Source organism: Diabrotica undecimpunctata, chromosome 2, assembly GCF_040954645.1.
Source record: "Diabrotica undecimpunctata isolate CICGRU chromosome 2, icDiaUnde3, whole genome shotgun sequence".
In the NCBI taxonomy this organism is placed as follows: Eukaryota; Metazoa; Arthropoda; class Insecta; order Coleoptera; family Chrysomelidae; genus Diabrotica; species Diabrotica undecimpunctata.
Genome location: NC_092804.1, coordinates 118,778,067 through 118,790,673, shown reverse-complemented (window position 1 = coordinate 118,790,673; position 12,607 = coordinate 118,778,067). Strand labels below are relative to the sequence as shown.

Here is a 12,607-nt window from a genome sequence, read left to right as displayed (position 1 = left end):
TGCTTGTTTCCAACACGAAGGTTCGAACGAGATCGAACGAGAAACTAAATAATAATATAAAATTATAACCTCAATATGATACAATGACTATAAACCTCACTATTAGTAATTTTAAAATAATAAAATTAACAAAACGGCAATTATTTTCTTACGACAGAAGAACGTTCTAGAAGAAATACGTGGTACTTTATTCGTCAAACAAGTAACGCGAATGAATATGTTGTTAGGCCTGTCAGGCTCACAGCACCCTCTATTTTAACTTTAAGTAACTAACAATTTTAACTGATACAGAAATCTATACTGCTGACATAGTTATGAAGGTACACTGAACATAAAAATTGTAGATATAAACTGGTGCATTTTATCGCGGAAAATAAACGGCACAGGCCTAATAGGCCCAACGTATGCTCTGTATCTACAAATTATGCTTAAATTGTTTACATAATCGTTTGTACCAATTTAGTAGGGATCTTATCTAAGCATAACATGAGTAGTTTAAAGTGTGCTCATATAAAGTCTAGATCGCTAGTTGCACTTTTTATTTATGTGAAAGAACTTATTCTGGAAAATTATTTAGATATTTTGGGCATGTAAGTGAAACATGGTTAAAGAAACCAATATCCAGTAAGAACATTAATATACCCGGCTATAATATTGTCACCGGTATAGCCCCGTTCTATAATAGAACCCGGCTATAATTTTGAGCGAGTCGACAGGAATAAAAATGACACAGGTGGAGGTGTAGGTATTTACATAAAATATAATATAAATTATGTGCTGATTGAGCCAACGAATGAAATTGAACCGATATGGTTAAAACTCTCTTTCGATATGAAACATTAGCTATTGTTGTTTTATATAAACCTTATTAAGCATTTTATAAAACTTTCTTTGGAGTTTTGTAAACAATTTTAACTTATAACTTAAGCATGGAAGGCACTCTATATAAAAAAAAACAACATTTGGTACTTGGTAAATATAAAAGATTTTTAAGTTACAGGTTCATGAACATAAATCACTGATTCGGTATGAAGAATAAAGTGGTAACTTGTTTTTGTGTGTTAACAAATATGCAAGACAAACAGAAAATTGATGACAAAAATGTTTGTCTGGCATATTTGTTAACACACAAAAACGACTTACCAACTTTATTCTTCATACCGAATCAGCGATTTATGTTCATGAACTTAAAAACTTAAAAATCTTTTATATTTACCAGGTACCAAATGTTGTTTTTTTGACATAGAGGGCCTTTCATGTTTAAGTTATAAATTAAGTACTACATGAATATTAAATTACAAAAACATTTTATTCTATTTACAGTTCATCTCAACCGTACTTTCAAATACATCATTTACTATATCACTCCTTAACAATTCTATCACAAGTTTATAGAACCCATTTCCCTACACATGTCTATTTTTCCATTATCTAGGTACCAAATGTTGCAAAACATAAATGGCCTTTTGTTAAAATCTTTAGTTTACAGCCAATTAATTTAGACGTATGTATATTTGGCTGCCTATCAGTACCCACAAAATTTCGCCGCACGTCAGTCTATCTACATTAATTTATAAAACAAATTTTTTCAATGTTCTCAACATAAATTTAGGACAAATTCACATTACAAACCTATAAGAACATATAATGTAACAGAAATTTAAACTAACAACATTTAACGTATTTTTACCCAAAAATTTTAGTGGCTCAAAACATATACACTTAGGAAGTATTAACCACATTTTGCATTAACCTTAGTCAACATTTCAAATTTCACGTTCTTTTTAATTAAAGTGGTTATATATTTTCAGTTTACACTGATGATGGAATATAGATTCCGAAAACGTTTTGTAATTGTGATATAGCCCATTTGGGTATTTTATTATATAGCTTTTATAAAGGATTTTAAATAAAAAAATTTTTTTCTCTAAAGCTTACTCTCCAGGAGATTAAGCCTTGTAAGTCTTGACGAAGATGTCTTACTGTGTAGAGGGCGGTTAATATTCCGACAGTATATGCGTTTGAAGTAGTTAACAGGCTTGCTACTGAATATTTTGAGATGGGGCACACTCTATGCATGGACAATTATTACAACAGTTATGAGATTGCCAAGTTTTTACATGAAAAGAAGACCTACGTTTGTGGCACATTAAAAAAAATAGAAAAAGTAACTCAAAGATTGTTATTACAAAAAAAATAAAGAAAGAAGAAGTCGTATGTCAAAGAAGAGAACCAATCAATAATGATTTCATCCAAGCATGGTTCCGAAATGGTTGAAGTTGAAAATCGTAAAGGCCAGAAAAAATTGAAGCCAGTAATAATATGTGACTACAATTCATTTATGTCAGGAATTGACAGAATTGACCAGATGACTTCATATTATGGCACGCCACAAAAAACTTTGAGATCGGACATGAAAGTTTTCTTTCACTTATTAGATATTTGCATGTGGAATGGCAACTTGTTGTTGAATAAAAATAGAAACACGTCAAAGAAAACAAGAATGTCGTACCTTCAGTTTAGACAGGAAGTGATCAAACATTCATTGGGACAAACAGAACGGCCAAGCAGAAAAAAAAGTTGTTGCGGAACACAACTTGAAAAAAGAAAATAAGCGGAAAAGATGTCGACAGTGCAGTGCAAGCAAAAAAAGGGCTGTCACCTGGCACACATGTCAGGAATGTAAGGGGAGTGATAGACAGCCCATTGGGTTATATGTTACACCCTGTTTTACTGAGTCGCACAGAAAAGACAATTAAACTTATGTTTAATTTTTTATTGGAAGTAATTTTTATTTTTGTTAATGTTAAAGAAATAAATGATTTTTTATAAGTAGTAGCTAATAATTTTTATGTCACATATTTGTGGCACTTTGGTTATGTTCAAATTTTTATTACTATAAACCAGTGTCACACATGTGTGACATTATCCAAAACAATTTTTTTTATAATCCTTGTTAAATCATAATACTCTTAAAAATAGGTTGGTCGCGAATCTGTTAAAAAATAAATAGTTTATAATTTATAAATTTAATAGGTAATATTTTTATGATCCATTTTTTTTTTAATTAATTAGATGGCTTTGGTAAAGACCAATTAGCCAGACGATTTTTTTTTCTTTAACTATAATAATTAAAAAAATAATAAACAAAAATAAAAAACTTTACAGAAATTTAAAGAAAACTCATCCTTCTTCACAATAACAATGCTTTATGTCAAATTAGTAAAAGTTAAGTGTGAGCAGTGTATGTTTTTTTTTTAATTTTTATTTTCTCTTTTTTTTTGTTTTTTTTTTAAATTGTTTCGTCGCCCACTTACAAAATCTAACTAGTTGCAGAATTGCTAAAAAAGAGATGGTTAGTAATTTACAATTTTATTTTGCACTTTTTGGCATGATTATATAAGCAGTACAATATATTAATAATCTTATTGAAAATTATACAATTTAAATTAATGGGTAAGCAAATTTTGTTATTAACAACTTCATTAAAAAATGTATCTGTGCTTTGACGATTTAATGAACAACCAAGTAGAATGTGTGTTAAGTCTCCAAGTTCACCACATAAACATGAGGAATCATCAATTAAACCAATTTTACATTTATAGCTTGGTGACATTGCATGACTTGCTCTTTTTCTGTTTAAAGTAATAATAAAGTTCCTGTTGTTTGGTTGTGGTTGTGGTTTTGTTTGTGTTGTTTATAATTTAATCCTATTTGTTGGCTGTCATGTAGTTCTTGCCATTTAGTCCTAAGTTGAACTTTAAGTGTGGAATTTAAATCTGTGTATGGAATACACTGGTTAATAGAATCTCTGTGTAAGTCTAAGGCGGATTTTGCAAACTTATCAGCAATTTCGTTTCCTTGTATACCCGAATGCCCTTTGGTCCAAACTATTAGCACCTCCCGTTGCGAGCTAAGTATTTCGTGATTGGTCTGTAGTATTTCTACTTCTAGATGACTTAAGTTCTTGGCCGCACTTATATTTTTTAGTCTCTCTATGACACCTCTACAATCCGTTAATATGACACTTTTGAGTCTATACGTCCTCAGTATATATTTTAGAGCTTCACTTATTGCAAACATTTCTGCTGTATATATCGTTGCCTCATCTGGTAATCTGAACTCTTCATGATATTTTGAGGTGTGATCGTAAAAAGTGGAACCTGTACGAATTTTTTTTTGATGCATCGGTGTAAATCTGATAATAGTCAGGCTATCGTTGATTGACCGTTTCGAGGAAGTGGTCGTTTTTGTCAATCTGAAACGTCTTAATTTTTTTAGAAAAAAGGATATGCGGATGTTCTGAAAATATTGGTGTGGTTTTTGATGTGTACAGTACCGACCTGAATTGGGAAAGAGTGGTATAACTTTCACAAGTTAGCGGATTTTTCTTTCTTAGCCAATAAGACTGTGTGAGTACTGAAATTGACAGTTCATGGATAGGAATTATATAACTTGCGGACTTAGCAAATGCTTTTGTGATAAACTTGTTCCTTATTAGTTGCCTTCTTAGTTGTAACGGTGGTTCTACAGCTTCTGCTTCCATAATATTTATTGGGGTTGACTTGAGATATCCAAGACATATTTTCAGACTTTTGTTTTTTTGGGTTTCTAGTTTGTCTAAATGAATTTGTGCCGCTGATCCATACAAATGACTACCATAATCCAGGATTGATCTTATCATGGTTCTATAAAATAACAAGGCGATATTTGGGTCAGCCCCCCATTTTGTATAACAAAAGACTCTCAGTATGTCAATAGAATTTTCAGACTTTTTTGTTATTTGATGGATACAATCTTTTCGTAACAGTTTCAATCCTAAATATCTCACAACATTTTTTATTTGGAAATTATAAGGTACCAGTTTTACATGATCCTGTTCAATGTTTCGTTTTCGGCTAAATAGACACACCTCTGTTTTGTGCCCAGAAAGTGTAAATAATCCATTTTCAAATACATATTTCATTATTTAAATATAGTCTCTCTATCTTATCTTCGGGGGCTAGGTGGAAGAGCCGCAGTTACACAGCGGTATACAAACTGAATCTCGCCCTACTGATATAATACATTATTGTAAAGGAAAATTCATTTTTTTGGTAATAAAAACATTTATTAATATTATTTTTATGGCAAGTGTGGCCTCCACGAAAAGTCGTCAAAACAATGTTTTTTCTAAAAACCAAAACAACTTTAACTTGGAAAACCACAGAAAAATAATAAAAAACAGCTTCAAAACAAATATACATCAAAGGATAGAGCCGTCAAATCTAAAACATAAGATATGATCTATACGTTAAGTACATGTACATAAGAATATTATACATAAGCCCGTGTTAACCTTGACAATGACCCCTATTGTCTAATATAGTTACAATAGTACAATAGTAAGATTTTATCATTGGATTCAAGTGATTCCACTCAAGATACGTATTAAAATTTGGTAAAAGGACCATTTTAAGATAATATTTTACTATATATTATGACTGGCCCACTGGGATACCGAAGTTGTATTTTAAGATACGCAACATGAAGATCGCTATCCTTCTTTTTTCAGCCAGTAAGTTATTTAAGATTTTAAAATGTATTTTTTATTTTACCAACAAATATGTTTCTAAAATTTAATTTCTTTTTATAAAAAATATGATTATTATAACATTCACAATAAAAACCTTCATAACTAATAATTTGCTGTTTACATACATACTGATTTTTTATTTGTCTTTGTATTTCATATATATTTCTTCTTCTTATTCCTTTTATGAAGACATGACTCTGTCTGTTTTTCAATGTGCCTCCAGTAAGTTGTCGTTCCATCGTTTTCGTGATCTCCTTACTGATCGTCTTCCTATTAGGAAACTGTCTCTTGTCGTCATTACTACTTTATTTGCTGTCATTCGGCTTATATGATCGTTCCATTCTACTTTTCTATTTCTTATCCAGTTCATGATGTTCTTCCCCTTGCATCTTCATCATATATCTGTACTTCTAGCTCTGTTCCAGTCTCCTACCATCAATTTTTATGTGGTTTTATCTCTGCTGTTTCTAACAATTATTTTGTCCTTTCTATGTCTGATCGTTCTGCCTTTCCGTAGCTAGCGTTTTTGTAGCTAGATAATGTGATGCCTAGATATTTAAACTCCATTACTTGTTTTATTATCTGACCTTCCAGTTCCAATTTATATCTTAGTAAATTTGATGTTATAACCATGCATTTTGTCTTTTTTGGGGAAATTAATTTTATTATATATATATTTCATTATTGGTATTACACTGGTTATATAAATTATTCACTTTATCTCAGTGTTATTATGTTAGTTCCCATAAATGAACAGTCTTACTATAAAAAGGTACAATAAGCTAATCTCCTAATTATTTACTGCCATGGTAAATATATGTTCTCAACAATCCTAGAGAGATCACGAAAATTATATAGTTTCCAAAAACCACTCTGCTCTACCACAAGCCATAGACATAAATAATATAAGATAGACTGATTGTTGCAATATCAGCATGTTTCTTCAATGTAACAAAAAAAACTGACGCAAACCAGTCCCTGTATCTCTTTCTAATTTACCAGGTTTATCGACCAAGTTACCAATGGGAAGATCGCGTGGTCGATAAATCTAGCCCATTAGACAGAGATGCAGGGGGCAGCGACTGCTTTGTATCAGTGTTCTCTGTCGCACTGGGGACACGCGACTATATTGCAGCAGTCAATTTATTTTGTATTATATGTCTATGCCACAATCTGCCTTAGCTTTAACCTAATAGCCATTATTTAAAGAGATATAATTATTATTTAATGTTAGTGTTCCTGTACCAATCGCTGCAGTTGTCGATGTACTTTATGTAAATAAAAAAAAATTAATCAAAATCAAAATATTGTTCTAAAGCTATTTTCTTGTGGCATTTTAAAGTAATTACTATTTAAATGAGAATAAGCCACAATTAAGGGTTAAAGTACGTTTATTGACGTTTCAATTTCCACTTCGGAAATCGTTCTCAACATACAAACATAAGTAAATCAAACAAAAATTTGTTTAATTTACTAATGGTATGGACATAGACTTCTTAGAAGAGCAGCAGATGGATAAAGAGAATAACCGAATGGAGCCCTATAGGAAATAGGAAAAGAGGACGATCCCGAAAATCCTGGAGGAACGAAGTAGACGACGCCATAAGTAAGAGAGAAATAAACGATGGAGAATGGGACAACAGAGAGAGATGGAAACGGTTGAGCTAGGGAAGGCAGTGAATACTGTAGAATTCCTGAATATATATATATATATATATATATATATATATATACAAAAAATTATTGATACTTAATATTTTTAAAAAATATAGTCTATTGCTATAAACAGAACAATACGCATGATTCTAAAATTGGACTTTTTATACTCGACGTTTCGGTTTATAGCTGACAAGCTGACTGTGGTTGATAGTTCAAAATATTTTACTTGCTAACTAATTCCTTACATATTTTCAGTTGTGGCCCTTGCAGTAGCTAGTCCTCTAGAACAAAGTCCAGAAATTGAATTAATTGAGAAAGGAATTAGTGGACAGGGAACAACTACTCGTTATTGGGATTGTTGCAAACCTTCTTGTTCATGGAAAGCCAATATTAAGACTCCTAACATGGTACCGGTTGCCTCATGCGACAAAACGGGAATAAATAAACTTGCTGCCGATGTAAAATCAGGTAAAGTAAATTTTACCGCGCCAATTTAGAAAGCGTACATATCATATCATAATGAAATAACCTAATCTTCTATTTTAGGTTGTGATGGAGGTAAAGCTTACATGTGCAACAGTCAACAACCCTGGGCAGTAAACAGCACTTTAGCATATGGTTTTGGTGCCGCATCTTTTACTTCAGGAGTTGATGTTAACTTATGTTGCGCTTGTTTCTTACTTAGCTTCACCGATAAAATTGCAAACAAGAAAATGATCGTACAAGTAAGATTTTTTTATAACCAAAGATTTTTTTGGATTTTATTGGACAAAATATTTATTACACATTTATTTATAGGTTACAAATACTGGTGCTGATTTGGGCAGAAATCATTTTGACATTGCTCTTCCCGGAGGTGGTGTTGGAATTTTCACACAAGGTTGTCACGACCAATGGAATGCCCCATGGAGCGGTTGGGGTGACCAATATGGTGGAGTTCACAACAGAGGCGAATGTAATACTCTTCCTGCAAATTTACAAGCTGGATGTTACTTCAGATTTGATTTCTACCAAAATGCTGACAATCCAAAAATGAATTTCCAACAAGTCAAATGCCCTGCTGAAATCGTTGCCAAATCTGGTTGCAGTCTTTAAATATAATATAACTATTTGTTTTAAAATAGATATGTTTTACTTAGATATATACTTAATTAAACCACATGATTTGCATGTCAATTAAATAAAAGTCTTTTTCTAATACCCAAAGAACGATTTAATTTTTCAGTTTATTAAGGTTTCAGCTATACGTTGATCATCCTATGTTAGTAGGTTTTACCAAAAATACTTATTTTATTTACATTGAGACAAGCATTGGCTTTGGTACATGTTATATATACTAATTAAAGGAAAGAAAACTTGCCCCATAATTACATTCTGCGGCAAGTGACTTATATATATATATATATATATATATATATATATATATATATATATATATATATATATATATATATATATATATATATTGTTATGATGTGTTTTTTGTGTTTGAATGATGAGCAATGAGTATTTTTAATAATATAATATATAGGGTTTTTATCGCGGTTCTCAAAGAATTAGCTTGTAAGTACTTTTTAAATTATCTTTATTATAACTATTATGAAACACACATATATATCTAACCTAGTCAATGTAAATTTAAAATAAACTATCTTTAAACTGATATTCTTATAAAACTAATTAAATTCTATAGACAATCTAAAATTTAAACAAACTATCTTCAAAATTGAAATTGTTATGACACTAACTAAATTATATTAACAAAATTTTGTACCTTTCTTTCACTGAATGCCTAAATGAACTATTTTCCACTAAGTATATAGATTCTAATCACCACTGAATGTCTTCGTACTTCAGTTCTCCTTGTTTTTTGTGAAATTACTTTTTTCAATTATCAGCTTCTACCAATTTAAGATATATTTTTCTTCACCAGCATCTATACACTACCAACCAAACCAGCAAACAGCATTTATATTTATTCTTCTTTTCAATATACCAATATCCAATTATTATAAGTTGATTTATACTAATCTCCAACCATAATATAATTTAATTTCTTCCAATATACCTTTTTTATCTTCAATAATTATTTGTGTATAATTATAAATGTGCATTAAATTATATGCATAATTTTTAATCTTCATTTAACTCACTATATTAAACATTTTGACTATTTGTACTTGATTCACTGACTCCAACTAACTTTCATAATAAACTGCTTGACTTCTGACTAAAAACTTCCAAAACTGACCTAAAAACTTCTTAAAACTCTTCTGACTGCACTATCTAAAACTTTTCTGACTAAAAACTTTCAAAAACTGCCATCTTGAATCCAAATCACGGGTATTTATATCTTTTGGACATTCTAGAACCATCTCGTCAGATATCATGTTCTATTCAGTTCTATTTAATACATGTCTGAATTTTCTGGAACAAACCATTTCGCAAACATGGCCATCTCCGGAGATCCAGAGAATTCCATTCTTTTCTATTAATAATTTTGTTGACATTTAGGCTTTTCAGATCAGAATATATAATTAAATTAGTAACTAACACTCTAATTTAATAAAATACACATTTCAAACAATATATTATTATAATAACCCCACTTATCGTATTATGATTCTTAATTTGACACTTGGAGTATGTATAGTTGGTTGCCTAGGCACATCATTCAATCTTCGCTTATCCACTGCTGGACATAGATCTCCCTCATAATTTTCCATCTATTTCGATCTTGTGCCTCTTGCATCCAATTCCTATGACAACGTTTTAGATCGTCAGTCCAACGTGTTGGTGGACGACCTCTGCTTCGGTAGGCATCATCTCTTGGTCTCCATTCCAGTATCCGCTTTGTCCATCTATTATCTGTCATTCGAGCCACGTGACCTGCCCAGCTCCATTTCAGTGTTGCTACTCTCTCTACTGCATCAGCCACTCCTGTTCTTTGTCGTAGCTGGCGATTTGGGATCTTGTCTCGTAGTGAAACGCCCAACACAGCACGCTCCATCGCCCTTTGACACACACGGATCTTTTGAACTGTTCTCCTTGTCATGGTCAACGTTTCGGCACCGTAAGTTAACACTGGCAAAACACACTGATTAAACGCTTTTCTTTTAAGGCATATTGGTATATCAGACGATTTGAAAATATGGTTCAGCTTGCCGAAGGCTGCCCAAGTCAGTCTTATACGACGGAGAAGCTCAACTTTAAGTGAGCCATGTGCCTAGGCACATGGCTCACTTAAATCTATTTACAAAATTAAAATTACTAAATAAAACTTTTTACAATTATTATATGCTAATTTATTAAAAATGCCCTCACATAAATATATTTTTATTAAATTCTCTAGTATATAACTTATTTAAAACAACCAAATATCTAATATTATGTAGTATATAACTTATAAATTATTTTCTATAAACCCTAATTGTCACAATACCCCAAAAATAATATTTAAAATAAATAATTTACTTATTATTTTTTTAAATATTAATTTTCTCATACCTTATTAAATTTAATAAATCAAAATTTTTTTTTTTATTTAAAATGTGTTAAATACATCCCTGTTCGCTGTCTATGTCACAACAGAGAACAACGGATCACAGTTCGGCTATTCTATGGTCAAACTGTCATGTCAAATGGAGCAATGGATGCGATATCAGAGAATAAAATATAACCTTAATTAAAAATATATTCTATATTGTGTTCTGTTTATTTATAGACAAAATCTAGGAATTATTTCCATTCAAAATAACTTCATCAATATAAATTGGTAAGTTTTTTTTTTTTTTCACTTTATTATATTAGAAAGACATTTTTATAGCAATTATAGTATCAATTTTGTGTCTAACCCCAAATTATGATTTTTAGGGTACAAATTAATTTCCATATATACAAAATTCAACAAGTATGATGTCAAATTGATTCAAAATAATGAAATCTACCATCTACCATTTAACAAATCAAGTCTATTGAATAAAATGGATATATCAGTAAGTTATTAGTGTTATTATATTTGTGTTAAAGGTATAGAAATCATTATTCAATCTCTTCATGATATTGAAAAATGTCGTTGATATGAAATATGCCTCTTAGTCTGTTCTCTGCATCTATTAACACATAACTATTTAGTCCATTCTGATTTTCAATTGTATATGGACCTTCAAACATTGGTTGTAATTTCTTACAACGGTTTTCTTTAACATTACTTTTTCTAAGTGAACGAATTAACACTTGGTCTCCTTTTTGAAATGTGATTGGTTTTTTTATATTTCGATTTTGTCTTCTGATATATTTTTCAGCTTTCCTCCTAATTCGGTTATTCACTTTCTGCATTACTTGTTCTAACATATCCTGATTATATTCACTAATCCACTTTCTGTTTCCTATATGGCCAAACATTAAATATTCTGGTACTTCCTCTGTATTCAAATTATGTGTATTATTCAAAAAATATTCTACTTGTGGTATATGTTGCTGCCAAGTTTCATGTTGGTTTTGGCACAGTATCCTTAAATATTTTATAACTTCTTTAATATATCTTTCTGCAGGATTTGCCTGAGGATGTCTGATACTTGTAAAATGAATGTTGATTCCCTTTTTCTCACAAAATGCCCGAAATTTTTGGTTGTTAAAATATGTAGCATTATCTATTATGCAATTTCTAAATGGTCCTATTTCTTCGAAAAATTGATTAATATATAATTTTAATGTTTTAACATTTGTTCTAGAGCAGGGATATAGTTTAATAAATTTTGTATATAAATCAACTATCACTAGTATATGTTTTTTTCCTGTTGGACTGAGAACTAAATTTGAAATAAAATCCATGGAAACTGTATTTAGTTTTTCATATACAACATTAGATTTATATGTGTTCTGGTTTTTGAAATTCTTTTCTTTGTTTAGTTGACATATTGGGCATTGGGTAGTAATTTCCTTTGCTATACTTATGTCATTCTTTGCAAAATAATTGTCCCTAAATAGCATCCATAGCTTTCTTGAACCAATATGCATATAATTGTTATGTAAATTTTTCAATATTTTCTTTGCTAAAGTTCTAGTTATTACATATACTTCTATGCCATTTATTATTTTATAATATACCCCATCTTTCCTAAGGACTTTTTGTTTTTCACTCAAATTGATCTGATCTCTTATAATTTCTTCTTTAGAATATAATCCAGTATTTTCTACTAATTGATTTAATCCAATTTTTATTGTTCGCTGCCCTTTTTGTGATGTATTTTCTAACCTTGATAAAGCATCTGCCACTATATTGGATTTTCCAGAAATGTATTTGATTTCAAAGCAGTATTCACTAAGTATTAGACTCCACCGATGTATTCTACTGTTTCCATATTTGTTATT

At 30.6% G+C, this 12,607-nt stretch overlaps 1 protein-coding gene across 1 annotated transcript; it reads left to right on the top strand.

The window, feature by feature from the left end:
• The first annotated feature begins 5,436 nt into the window (after positions 1-5,436).
• Positions 5,437-8,434, top strand: LOC140434816 (endoglucanase-like). Its single transcript, XM_072523349.1, has 4 exons — positions 5,437-5,557; positions 7,490-7,702; positions 7,781-7,959; positions 8,033-8,434. Exons 1-4 carry the CDS (start codon positions 5,527-5,529, stop codon positions 8,327-8,329), a joined length of 720 nt encoding a protein of 239 aa, XP_072379450.1. The 5' UTR covers positions 5,437-5,526; the 3' UTR covers positions 8,330-8,434.
• Positions 8,435-12,607: the final 4,173 nt, after the last annotated feature.